General features: G+C 45.2%; 2 protein-coding genes across 2 annotated transcripts; one reads left to right on the forward strand and one right to left on the reverse strand.

The window, feature by feature from the left end:
- Window positions 1–270: 270 nt before the first annotated feature.
- nefma (neurofilament medium chain a) lies at window positions 271–5,689 on the forward strand. The gene is made up of 3 exons (XM_083930325.1): window positions 271–1,459; window positions 2,285–2,409; window positions 2,941–5,689. Exons 1-3 carry the CDS (start codon window positions 401–403, stop codon window positions 4,790–4,792), a joined length of 3,036 nt encoding a protein of 1,011 aa, XP_083786451.1. The 5' UTR covers window positions 271–400; the 3' UTR covers window positions 4,793–5,689.
- A 4,427-nt stretch (window positions 5,690–10,116) lies between these two features.
- Window positions 10,117–13,100, reverse strand: nefla (neurofilament light chain a). The gene is made up of 4 exons (XM_083930204.1): window positions 11,985–13,100; window positions 11,732–11,856; window positions 10,827–11,263; window positions 10,117–10,728 (listed from the first exon to the last, which is right to left on the reverse strand). Exons 1-4 carry the CDS (start codon window positions 13,023–13,025, stop codon window positions 10,397–10,399), a joined length of 1,935 nt encoding a protein of 644 aa, XP_083786330.1. The 5' UTR covers window positions 13,026–13,100; the 3' UTR covers window positions 10,117–10,396.
- Window positions 13,101–13,502: the final 402 nt, after the last annotated feature.

Consider the following 13,502-nt stretch of genomic DNA (forward strand, 5'->3'; position numbering starts at 1 on the left):
ATCTATCTATCTATCTATCTATCTATCTATCTATCTATCTATCTATCTATCTATCTATCTATTTAAATTGGACACCTACGTAGAGGCTGCAGCCCACGTGGTTGAGACTAAACGGGATCCCGGACCATTAGCAGACGGCCTGAGGGGGATGCGCCCTCCCCTCCCTTCCATCAATGGACCAAACAAAAGTGCTTGGACTTGCCTTGTTAGTGACAGAGCCTCAGATATATAAGGAGCAGGCAGAGGAGGTCTCAATCGCTGTGAGAGCCATACACCCCTCACCTGCACACACACACACACACATAACACACATACACCCACATACACACTCGCCCCAAGCATTCACCTCCTTAACCGTCCCCCCTTCATTCCTGCGCACATCCCCCGGTAGACTGACCGGATGAGTTACCCGATGGACACAGTAGGGAGCCCTTTTAGGAGAACTATGGATACAAGGACGACCACCTACGGCTACAGCCGCTCCAGCGGCACCCCATCCAGCGGCTTTCGATCCCAGTCCTGGTCCCGGGCAAGCCCCGGCTCCACCATGACCACGTCTTACAAGAGGAGCGTGAATATGCCTGTATCCCGTGCTTACAGCTCAACTGTGCTCAGCTCCGCCGACAGCGTTGATTATAATCAAACCTCCATCCTGAACGGAGACTACAAGCGATCTAATGAAAAAGAGCAACTTCAAGGGCTCAACGACCGGTTTGTTGTTTACATTGACAAGGTGCACTACCTGGAGCAGCAGAACACGCAGATCGAGGCGGAGATCCAGGCACTGCGGCAGAAGCAGGTGTCGCGCTCCCAGCTAGGCGACCTCTACGACCAGGAGCTGCAGGAGCTGCGCTCCATGCTGGAGCAGATCCACCACGACAAGTCGCAAATTCAGCTCGACACCGACCATATCGAGGAGGACATCCAGCGGCTCAGGGACCGCTTTGACGAAGAGGCTCGCATCCGGGAGGAGACGGAGGCCATCATCCGCCTCCTTAAGAAGGACACGGGCGACTCGGAGTTAGTGAAGTCCGAGTTGGATAAGAAAGTTCAGTCACTGCAGGATGAGATCGCCTTTATCCGCAACAACCACGAGGAAGAGGTGAGCGACCTCATCGCTCAGATCCAGGCGTCTCAGGTGACCATGAAGAGGAAAGACCTCCAGAAGACAGACATCACCGAGGCTCTGCGGGAGATCCGCTGCGAGCTGGAGGGCCACTCGAACCAGAACCTGCAGCAGGTGGAGAACTGGTTCATGTGCCGCTACGCCAAGCTCACCGAGGCTGCGGAGCAGAACAAGGACGCCATAAAGTCCGCCCGTGACGAGATATCCGACTACCGCCGCCAGCTGCAGTCTAAGACGGTGGAGTTGGAGTCTGTCCGCGGGACAAGAGAGTCGCTGGAGAGGCAACTGAATGACATCGAGGACCGCCACAACAGCGATCTGTCCAGCCTGCAGGTAAGAAACAGCTCCGGGACAGCCACAGAGCCGTGCGTAAAGAGCTGGAAAGATGATTGAATAGACTTTTAAATATTATATATGCTACGTATCTGATGTTTTTGCGATGTAACGTTTATGTTAAATATTTTTTTTGTGTTCAAAACTCAACAATGATGATGATAGATTAACTTTGTCTACTTATTACATATTTGTTTATATCTCAGTGACGCAGTTCCTTTTTGAGTGACTTGAAAACAGCAAACTTGGGCTACTTAATAAAAGTCATATTTCATTTCCTATATCATGGTTTGGGGCCCGTGTTGAAACATTTTCTGCTGCGTAAAAATTGCCCTGAGCGCATCAAATCACGCTGCAAGTGCACAGGAAATGGTTAAAGGGAGACACTGCAGCAGACCCTACCCCCCTCCTTCTCTGTATTGCTGAGTCAGAGGCTTGGGTCGATGCCTTCATTGGCTCTGTCCTTACATCACCACAGTGAGATTTTGCGGAGGGGGAGGGGGTAGTATTGACTAGTGTGAAGGCTGTCCTTGGAAAAAAGGCGTTACAAATCTCCAAAATCCTGTATTGTCTCACATTATATTACAGCAACAGCCTTTGGTGCACAGAGTATTTGGAGTTCATACAAATGTGCACAGAGAGAAAAAGAGGCTTTTGAAAAAAATGTATAACTGTTGCCCTGAGTTTGAGTGAATCCAGGAACAGTGATAGAAACGAAAATTAAAATGTAGCTTTGCTCTGCATGAAATTTAGTTGTACTTAATCAACCTTGTTTTGTATTAATCTACCTTGTATTTGTATCCACTCTGTTTTTTTCTTCCGCAGGAGACAATGCACCAGCTGGATAATGAGCTCAAGAGCACCAAATGGGAGATGGCTCGTCACCTGCGCGAGTACCAGGACCTGCTCAATGTCAAGATGGCCTTGGACATTGAGATTGCTGCATACAGGTATACAGTGGTGGAATGTAACTAAGTACATATATTCAAGTATTGTACCTAAGTACAATTTTGCAGTGGGCCTGCTTCTACTTTATCTTATTTTTTATGCAGCACTTGACAACTTTTGTTACTTTGCTGTTTTAGATTATAAATACAACTTATAACAACAATTTATAAATAATGAGATATTGTCATGAATTAAGCTACACAACTGTAAATAAAGAAATAAGCTCCACCATAGGTGCAACATTAAAGTGATGAACACATTTTTGCATCATAATTACATCCAATAATATAAGATAGACCTATATTGTTCTGTAGTGGGCCATTATTCATAATGAGTATTTTTATTTTTTATACTTTTAGAATATTTTGAAGCTACTACTTTTATACTCTTACTTCAGTAAAGTTTAGAAAGCAGGACTTTGACCTGTAACAAAGTTTTTCTACCTTTCCGCTATCAGTGCAGGTATATTACTCACATGCATTTGTATCACAAGTGATTGTTGAATGAGTGATGTATACATTTGCTGTTCCCAGAAAACTCCTAGAGGGTGAGGAGACCCACTTCAGCACTTTCCCTTACCGCCAGGCAGTCACGCCCACCAAAACCTTTAAATCAGACCCTCCCAAGCTTAAGGTGCAGCACAAGTTTGTGGAGGAAATCATCGAGGAGACAAGGGTTGAAGATGAGAAGTCTGACATTGACGAGGCCCTGGCAGAGATAGCGCAGGAGCTGTCTGCCACGCTTGGAGGGGGAGGAGACGAGGGAGATGAGGACGAGGGGGAAGAGGGAGGAGAAGGAGAGGAAGCAGAGGATGAGGGGGACGAGGGAGAGGGTGAGGGCGAGGAGGAGGAGGAGGAAGTTGTCGCCTCCACTCAAGCTAAAGTAAGCTCCAGTGCACCCGCTAAGGAGGAAGAAGAGGAGGAGGATGAGGAGGAGGAGGATGGAAAAGTCGGAGATGAAGAAGAAGAAGAGGGGGAGGGAGAAGGTGGTGAAGAAGGAGAGAAGGAAGAAGAAGGTGAGGGAGAAGGTGAGGGAGAAAGGGGGGGTGATGCAGAGGGTGGCGATGAAGGAGAAGAGGGAGGAGAGGGAGAGGAGGAAGTTGAGGAGACAGTATTGTGCTCCAAAGCTCCAGAGTCTAAAGCCTCTCCTGACAAAGAGAAGGCCGGAGACAAAGAAGGCAGCGGAGGAGAAGAGGAAACTGGTGCTGAAGACAAGGGCGACGATCAGGATGAAGATGCTGGCAGTGACAAAGCATCTAAGAGCGAGGATGAGAAAGAGGAAAAGGAGGAGGCGGATAAAGGCAAAAACGAAGAGATCGAAAAGGTAAAAGATGAGAAAGCGGAAGACAAATCAGAAGAAGCTGTAGCTAAGACAGACGCTCCAAAAACAGATGCCGCAAAGCCAGAGGCCAAGAAGGAAGAGTCTGCCAAAACAGAGGCATCAAAACCTGATTCTCCAAAGTCTGAATCCCCAAAGCCTGGATCCCCCAAGTCTGAGTCACCTAAGCCTGGTTCCCCCAAGTCTGAATCACCTAGACCTGGATCCCCCAAGCCTGAATCACCTAGACCTGGATCCCCCAAGTCTGAATTACCTAAGCCTGGATCCCCCAAGTCTGAATCATCTAAGCCTGGATCCCCAAAGTCTGAATCCCCTAAGCTTGGATCCCCCAAGTCTGAATCCCCTAAGCTTGGATCCCCCAAGTCTGAATCCCCTAAGCTTGGATCCCCCAAGTCTGAATCCCCTAAGCTTGGATCCCCTAAGTCCGAATCCCCTAAGCTTGGATCCCCCAAGTCTGAATCACCTAAACCTGAGTCTCTTAAACCTGAATCTCCCAAGCCTGCATCTCCGAAGTCTGAGTCCCCCAAAGAAGGCTCACCGAAAACCGGATCCCCAAAACCTAGCTCCCCAAAAGCCGAGTCTCCCAAGTCAGAATCCCCAAAACCGGAATCTCCAAAAGCTGAATCCCCAAAGACAGAGACCGTGAAGCCTGAGGCCCCTAAAGCTGCTGAAGAGAAATCAGAGAAAAAGAGTGACTCCACAGATGACAAGGTAGAAAAGAAGGACGTTGCCATGAATGGCGACATGGACAAAAGCAGTCCAGAAGAGAAAGAGAAGAAGGATGAGGAGAAAGAAGGAGAAGTGATCTCTAACGGCGTGGACGAGAGCCCCGTCAAGGAAGATGGCAGCCAGAAAGTGGTGATCACCAAAACCGTGGAGACGATTACCACTGGTGAGGACGGCTCCCAGCGCGTCACCAAATCCGTCACTGTGACCGAGACGGTGAAGGAAGAGGTGGAGGAAGTGATGCAGGAGAAGCTGGTCTCCACCAAGAAGACGGAAAAGCACTCCACCCAGTCCATCAAGCAGGTGACAGAGGGCGAATGAGCAGACTCAGCTGATCCTGCGGGAGGTGGACCAGAGGAGAGGGCACGAAGACAAGCCGTCAACCCAGAACTAACATAAAGAAAATCATACAGCTAGAGCGATGTAATAAAAATAACCACTCTTAAACATACGAAACAAATCATAGAGAGAAACCAAATCTTTAATGCTACAAATTTCAAAAACTGCATATTGAGTGACAGCTTAAAACGGGCTTTGCTGCAAATACAGCCGGGAGCAAGCGACTGAGACATTTTATCCTCTTTTTCTTTCTTTCTGCAGTTTATGGGCGAGCTCAAGGGAGTGAGGGAGGGAGGGGGGGATGGGTCTGCATGCTAGCTCAGGAGAGGGGAGTACGTTCCTCTCGTATCTGTATGTATGGTAAAATACACTGTAAAAAGAGTAAATATGTAAATGGAACATATGTAATGTGGGTGGGCGAGTGAGAGAAATATTATTCAAGTTTATGAGTTTAAGTAAAAGGGAGGGGGACAGGCAGGTGGGAGGGTCCTCGACACAGAAACACGCTCTACTGGAGACACTTTACCTGACGTGTGAAGATAGCAACTGAGCCAAAAAGAAACTAACAACATATACACAACATACAGAGAGGAAAGCGACAGGCAGCGATATGATAAACACATCACCATATACATCCAGTAACTGAAGCAGTTAAAGCTTAACGAACCTGAAGAAATTCCTAGCCTTAAACATGCTTTTTATCAGTGTCTGTTATGTTTACTTGAGTGCAACTGAAAAAAAAATGACTGTGCGCAGATTCATGCATTCTTGTATGCATAGGATGGACTTGAATTTAAATACAGAAATACATAAGGTGCTACTGTTTGCAATCCCATGACTTTACTCATCAGGAATGATTTCCAAGCAGCATTTGCTCAATAAATGTCATAATGATAAATTAAGTGTGTCTTGTCATTTTGTTTTGATGTATTACGATATGCCGCTATGCTATGATGGCTGCATATATCAAACATTATTATATTATTATTATTATAAAGCAAGTTGAAGCGCTAATAAATACTGCGAAAGTATCAAAATGCTCAATCCACAGAGGAGAGCCTGTATTCAGAAACTGTCACTTTAAATGAGTCGTCATCACTTCTGTATGGTTGTGATGTCACAACTAAACTATAGATAGGTAGAAAGTGCTGCCACTGTGCCCTACCAGTTATTTCTCAGTTGCAAAAAAGGTGTAGAGACGCTGAGAGTACAGATGCTGAAGACCCAAAACCAATGACCCTGACCAATCAGAGCAGACTGCGCTTTATCATGAGGTTGGCTGAGTGTTTTAGAGGGGAAAGACAGGTATATTCAGAGCAAAAATATAATGTTTTTTTTTTTAACATTAAAGCATGTAAACATGTTGTAGAAAAAAAACCAAGTACAAGTATGGTACTTGGTATGACCGTCACAACTTGGCAGAAAGAGCTTGCCGGTAAATGTTTAGTTATGAAATGATTGGTTTTAATTTTAAAAACCTATGCCATCAAGGTTCAAGGTTCATTAATTGGCATTCTACTTTGTACAACACAACACAGGGTTGCATAACCAAATGCAAGTGGTAATCTTGGAGTCTTACCACCCAAGGAAAGAAGCTTCTCTGTAGTGTGGGGGTGATGGTGGTGGTGGTGGTAGGACAGTGGATTACTTTTTTTTCCCTTTTAATATCCTTTGGCCTCTGCCCCCCTACTCATCTATATCACTGATCCTCAGTAGTTGGGTATCAATGATGTCCTGGGCGGTGTAAATCACCCCCTGCAGAGCCCTTCTCTCCGGTGCTATGCACAAACCACACCAGTTTGTAATGTTTCCACACAAGGTGCTGTTTATTGATCTTCTGTAAAACAAAACAAAACAGAGGGGCAATAGAAATATATAGTAACGTGGTCAACTAATCTGACTAACACACATTCAAATGGTTTTAAACTACAATGAACATACAATACACATATTACTGATACCAATCTGTGGAGATGGCTACTAAAAGGTCAAAGAACTACACCAGAAATGCAACTGTTTTCTCTGGCCCGCCCTTCCCCCAGATGACCAAAACATACCTTTTTGGATTTCACAATTAACCAGATGAACATCTAGCTGCCATATACAGTAAATGCATGCTGCCTTGAGATTTATAATTTAGATTCAATCCCACAGATAATTTTCAAGACGTGTGTCGTGGACACTTCATTTTTGAGTGTGATTAAGTTTGACTGACCATGCTGAAAGGATGGGAAAGATATTTCTTCATCTTATGATTGGATTAATGTGCTGTTGGACTAGTTGGCCAATAGGTTTTGAATATGTGGCTTTGTTTTATTTATTTTCTGTCTACAGCAAAATCTATGGCAGATGTTATTGCTGAGAGGCTGTACATAGAAATAACACTGCATCTGTGTCTAAAGATTTATATAATCCGTTTTTTAAAGCGGCCACCTGAGCTGTATGCGCCATACCTGATGCAGAGAGCTTGCTGCTGCAGACTGTCTACACTAAATGTCTACCCAAGGGAGTAAAATAACAGAGCAGCTGCTGGGTGATGCCAGGTGTCAGAGGATAATGCGCACCAGGGTGTATTTGTGTGGATGGTCTCTTATCCCATTAGAGGAAATTATGTATGATCTACTACCACTTGTCTCTCGGTAAAAGGAGTAATTTCAGGTAATTGCAAAAACAAGGTGACGGGTCATCTGCAGTTTCAATGGGTGCATTTATTATCTATATTTCACATATTTCACATTCAAATGGAATAACAAAACTGAACACCCTTTTGCATCAGGGTCATCATTGTCATCATCATTTCTTAGTTTGTCAGTAAAAGCATGCATTTACTGTAACTAAAAAAATCTGTCACATTGTGACTTTTTGTAACTTTTGAAAGAATAAAACAACATTGTTCTTTTATAAATAAAACTTTGAATTTATAAGCAGTAAAACACAATCCCTCAATTCAGTAGTCCCAGGGACTTTGCTACTGCTTGGTCTAAGCTTATAATGGGTCTTTTTAGCTACCTTATATTAGCAATCTTTAGATAAGGTTAGGGTAATTTCATGGATTTCATGACTCTTCTCTTAATTGTTAAAGTCTCTGAACACCTGCAATTGGGTTTTCAACTATGCTGGCAGACAAGGTCTGACATGAGGTCATATATCTACATTACCATTAAGAATGATAAATGTGTAATTTGTCCCACCTTAACAGGTTCAACAAGGCTAACAGGGACTCAGGAAGATGTTTGTGAGAAGGGGTTTGCGACAACAACAAAAAAAAGTTATGAGACCGATTTTAGCCAACACAAGGTGACGGTTAGGGTTAGGCATTAAAACCACTTGGTAAGCAGGGCCCTTAGTCAGACTTTGACTCCGCCTAATTTCCTCTTACCAAAATATGTATGTGACGTTGAAAGGAGGGAGATCTGCCATCTGGCTGATGTAAACCTCCAGGGAGAAGTGAGGGCCAGTGGCTACCTTTCACTCAAGAGGCCGTGTCCCTTATTTTTCATACACTTTAACCCATAAAATAAAAACTAGCCTGGTATGAAAAGTGTTGTCACTGTTTGCATGGAGATATGACCTAAACATAAAGACAGAATGTTTTTTTTGTACCAGGCCTTAAAGAGGTTTAATTATGCTGTGAACACAGCCTATTTAACATGGGATTCAATGAGAAATTTCTCTATTATGAAACCTGGCCCTAGTGGCCACTCAGCAAACTGCAATTTTTGGCACTTCCTTATTGGATCAACCAGGTGCTTGGTCTCATCATATCAATATGTACGTGGCTAAACAGCAACAGAGAGACTGATAAGACAGGAACAATTTGTTAGCACTGCAAGAAAATAGTGCCGTCCGTCGGCAGCTTCCGAGCCGAGTGACAGCAGGGGAGTTATACTTTACTGCTGTGAGCAGCGTAGGCTACACCGTGGCTAACACTATGCAAAGACAGCTGCAGCACCACCACGGCCACAGGAGCCACAGTGCTTCTAGTGAAAAAAGTTAGTCTGGAGCCCTGGTTAGAAAAAATGCTGTGGTTGACCGGAAGTCAGTCACTTAAAGAACGGCCATCACACGGAAACCGAACCCCTGCAGCAACTTGCTGTTTTGTACTTTTCATTATTATAAGTACGGAAATTGCACGAGACCACTCTGTCAAAGGCTTTAACACTATTTTAGCTTTTACCATCATCCTGCAAGTGCCTCTTGTGGCCACAGTGGCCACTGTTCAGCGAAAAGTTATTATGCTCTCTTTAACATCCGGTAAAACTATGAAACGTTTGCTGAACAGTGACCACTATGGTTATTAGAAGTAACAGGATAATGACCAATAATTTGTCAGTTTCTGTAAAGAAGTAACCATTAAGCATTAAGTGGAATGGGTCACGAGCAGGAACATGCATTTACTTCCTTTTTTACGTTTTGTGATAAAAAAACATAAAAATGTTTTTTCTTTGACACGCTTTAATGTAACAGTACCACAACTATAAAGGAGTTGTGAAGGCAGTTGCACAGCTGCTACTTACGATAGCTGATGTTAGTATTAGCCACAATAAGTTAATTGATGACTCTAAAATTGCCCGCAGGTGTGAATGGTTGTCTGTCTCTGTACGTCTCTATGTGCCCTGTGATAGACTGGCGTCCTGTCCAGGGTGTACCCCACCTCACGCCCGATGTCATCTGGGATCGGCTCCAGCACCCCCGCGACCCCGGGATAAGCGGTTGAAGATGAATGATGATGATGAAGATACCAAAAATTGCACTCCTCATAGTAAGTCTGGCAAGTCTTCACACAGACATCATTCCGATGTCCACTGTAAATAAAAGTCGTCCTATAACTGCAGAACTTACCGGAAGAATTTAACTTTTCTTCAGTATCAAAGTACTTCAGTAATATGTCTGTACATCCATTGATACATTGCAAACAGGAGCCGCTAATATCTAATTCATCATATATTTAATCTGAACAAATATAGGCTAAAACAAATGGGGCTCAACTTGTAGCCCACAGTGGCAATATAATACTTCCTGTTTACATCGACCAAAGCATTATGGCAGCTGTTATCCAAAAACATTCTAGCCCAAACAGAAGGAAGACAACAAATGATAGTAGGCCTAGAAGTGACAAAAATGTATGTTAACTTTTTTATAATGTCCAGCATTAAACTCCACTCATTTGTGGAATGACACACGTTATCAACAACAAACGACTTTAATGCTGTTTGTCTCTTTCATCTGCTTTTTCCAGGTGTTAAAAGCTGCATCAGGACTTGTTTATGCTTTATCAACTTCAAAATCAATGACAAACATTGCTTTAAGAGGTGTTTATTTAACCACCAAAATCTCATTCACGCATGTTTGGATTCAGCAAAAACAAACATATTACACTCATCAGGAAGTGTGCAACCAGACCTTTATTTACTACTCTGGATATCGGAAAGCAGTTAACCTTGATTTGTTGCTGCAAATGGCTATTGGACTGTTTTATGTATTGAACACCATGTTAACAAGCAGATTTGAGAGAATAGCGTAAATGCCTCTACTGGTTATCGGGCTGATGGACAGTCTTGACTGAAGTTTGCCGGAGCTACTGGCCTACTTCTTTGTGCTCTTTTCTTCTGCAGCTTCAGCTTTGGCCGCTTTGCCTTCCTCTTTCTCCTTTTTGACGTCAGCTTTGTCATCTGTTTTTGGAGTGGCTTTGTCATCTTTCTCTTTATTTTCTTTCACCTCGGTTTTTTTTGCCTCTTCCTTCTCATCTTTCTCTTTTTCTTTTGATTCCTCAGCTTTGTCATCGCCTCCTTCTGTTTTTACCTCCTCTTGTGCTTCCTCTTTAACCTCGGTCTCCTCTCCTTCTCCTTTGTCTTCCTTCTCCCCATCTTCTTCACCTGCCTCTGTCACCTCTTCCTTTTGCTCCTCTTCATCACCACCTGCATCAATAGATGAGAATTTCATTATTATTTTTCATCACGACTTTAAAAATTAAAGTTAAAGGTAGCAAGAATATAATGAAAAACAATGCACTAACCCTCTGCTTCCTTAACTTCTTCATCTCCTCCCTTGGCCGCTTCTTCATCTTCTTTATCTCCCTCCTCATCTCCTCCTTCTTCATCCTCCTTCTCCTCTTCCTCCTTTGTCTCCCCTCCTCCATCTTCTGCCTTCTCCTCCTCCTCCTCCTCCTCGTCTTTTACCTGCTCCTCCTCCTCCTCCTCCGCCTCCTCCTCCTCCTCTTCTCCAGGTGGGCTGGCCTCTGCTTGCTGGGCGTGGCTGGCAGAGACGATCCCCTCGGTGGTGCTGAAGCTGGAGCTGAGCAGGCGTGATGTCATCAGGTAGGAGGTGCCGGAGCTCAGGCTGGAGAGGACGGGCCGGGCAAAGCAGGGTGCGGAGAAACTGTGGCTGTACAAAGAGGACACACCTCCAGGCACTCCTACGCTGAAGCGAGACTCCTCTCCTTCCAGCAGCTTCCTGTAGAGGTTGGTGAACAGACAGGTGGTGAGCACTACAGTCGATGGGAACTCTAGTTAGTGGCAATATATTAACACACAACACTACGGTGTCTGATATAAAGAGTGGATACTTATCATAATAAGATTAGGGCTTTATCCCAGAATGTGTTTACCAAAATAAAAGTGTTCCAAGAGCCAAAACTTCAATATAAATCAATTATACATTTAGTTGTGCCATAAACATTACAGACATATCTCCATTGAATGAAACATGACAAACACTATAAATGTGTTTGTTATTTTCACCTTAAATGACCTTGTGAATAACCTGTTTAAAATGTCTCTCCCCATAATTAGGTATTTATGCACCACTGTCACTTGCTAAACCCTAATTTGAAGAAATGTGAGCTCTTTGTTGCTATTGATCCTTTTCATTTTGAGAAATCTGGTTTTAATGTCTCAGCCTCGCTGTTGTTGTTGTTCTCACCTATATGCAGCAATCTCAATGTCCAGAGCCATCTTGACATTCAGAAGGTCCTGGTAATCTTTCAGGTAGCGGGTCATTTCCTGTTTGGTGCCCCTCAGCTCACTCTCCAACTCTGTGATGGTGTCCTAAATAGAAAACAAGGTCAATCCAAGACAAAGGGACATATATCATTAAACAAAATTAAACTGTTAATAGTGATAACTCCTAAAAGTTTTAAATAATTAATAACACAACACTGGCAATCACTACTGACGTGCATGGCGTCTATCTCAGCACTGTGCTTGTCGTCCATCTCTTGCAGCTGTTTCTCCAGGGAGGCGTTGAGGCCTCTGCATGCATCGATTTCCAGCAGACGGGCCTGGAGCTGGCGTCGGTACTCTCCTGCTTCGTCCTTGGAGCTTCTCATGGCGTCACTGTGCAGGGCCACGGTTTCAGTCATGGAGCCCACCTTCCCTCTGAACCACTCCTCTGCTGCCTGCATGTTTCTTGCTGCAAGCCTTTCATACTGGGATCGGATGTCCCTGAGAGCCCCAGATAGGTCCGGAGTTGCGGCTTCAGACTCTACCGCCACCTGGACACCCAGCTGGACTTGGGCCTGAAGCTCAACCACCTCGCCTTCATGAATCCTCTTGAGGAAGGCCAGCTCTTCCAACAGGGTTTCAACGCTCTTCTCCAGCTCAGCCTTCGCTAAGGCAGCCTGGTCGGCCTCACGACGGGCGTCCATCAGCCTGCCCTCAGCTTCTTCACGGGCCAGCACTTCCTCCTCATATCGACCCTGCAAGGCACTCAGGGTTTGTTCCAGCCGCTCTCTCTGTCCCAGCACGGCCTGTTGTTCTGCCCTGGCCTCATCCACGGCAGCTCTCAGGGACCGGGCCTCTTGCTCATAAAGCGCTCTCAGGCGGGACGGCTCATTGTGCCTCTGCCTAAGCAGCAGCAGCTCTGCCTCCAAAGCACGATTCTGCTGCTCCAGCTCACGCACTCTCTCAATGAAGCCAGCAAAGCGGTCGTTGAGGTCCTGCAGCTGGCTGCGCTCTTGGGTGCGTACGGTGCGGAACTCAGAGCTGATCTGTGCGGCCTGGCTGAGCTCCAGGTCCAGGGAAGAGGCTTGTGAGGAGGAGGAGAGCAGCACCCGGCCAGGAGAGGAGTACTGCAGACGCGAGGAGGACAGCGGGGCAGCGTGGGAGGAGTAGCCAGAGTGGGTCCTCCCTCTGGTCACGACACGAGGGGGAGCCTCGACATACCAGCGTCTGTATGGCGAGGCGGTGTAGTAGGGGTCATATCCGATGCTACTCATGACTGAGCGTTGGGAGCTCAGGCTGCTCTCCCTCTCCTCTTTGTTTATGTGTGTGTGTGTGGTGATGAGGGAAGGGCTCAGGTTTAAGCCTCGACTGCTCGCTACTGCAGCACCCTGTGCTTTTATAGCAGGACAGTGAGCTCTGACGCAAGCGCTTTCCCCAAACTCTGACAGTGCAGACTCGATAGGCTTACACTGCAACGGCAAGAAATGAGACAGAGAGGATCCATAAGCGCAGGAGGGAAATGAGTTAAAGATAGAGAGAATCAACCCCAATACATACAAAACAAGAAGAGCATATCAACATTTTCAACATAGAACCTGAGCGTGACTACAACAACACCGCAAATAACTGAATCATTTTGTGAGTTTCATGTTCTATATAGAGCAAAAACATTGTTAAAACATACTTATTATTCTGCTCACTGACACTGCAGGGGAGAGAGACAGAGAGGGGAGGGGATGTCTTCATTTAAC

The sequence above is a fragment of the Echiichthys vipera genome (genome assembly GCF_963691815.1).
Source record: "Echiichthys vipera genome assembly, chromosome: 16".
Classification (NCBI taxonomy): domain Eukaryota; kingdom Metazoa; phylum Chordata; class Actinopteri; order Perciformes; family Trachinidae; genus Echiichthys; species Echiichthys vipera.

What these genes read in the sequence shown, in the direction of transcription:
- nefla (XM_083930204.1), bottom strand. Translation starts at nt 13,025, where the DNA reads ATGAGTAGCATCGGATATGACCCCTACTACACCGCCTCGCCATACAGA. An exon ending in CTGAGATAGACGCCATGCAC is followed by an intron (nt 11,857 to 11,984) that starts GTCAGTAGTGAT and finishes TTTTCTATTTAG; the next exon opens with GACACCATCACAGAGTTGGA. An exon ending in AGAAGTTAAGGAAGCAGAGG is followed by an intron (nt 10,729 to 10,826) that starts GTTAGTGCATTG and finishes CTATTGATGCAG; the next exon opens with GTGGTGATGAAGAGGAGCAA.
- nefma (XM_083930325.1), top strand. Translation starts at nt 401, where the DNA reads ATGAGTTACCCGATGGACACAGTAGGGAGCCCTTTTAGGAGAACTATG. An exon ending in GCGATCTGTCCAGCCTGCAG is followed by an intron (nt 1,460 to 2,284) that starts GTAAGAAACAGC and finishes TTTCTTCCGCAG; the next exon opens with GAGACAATGCACCAGCTGGA. An exon ending in ATTGAGATTGCTGCATACAG is followed by an intron (nt 2,410 to 2,940) that starts GTATACAGTGGT and finishes TGCTGTTCCCAG; the next exon opens with AAAACTCCTAGAGGGTGAGG.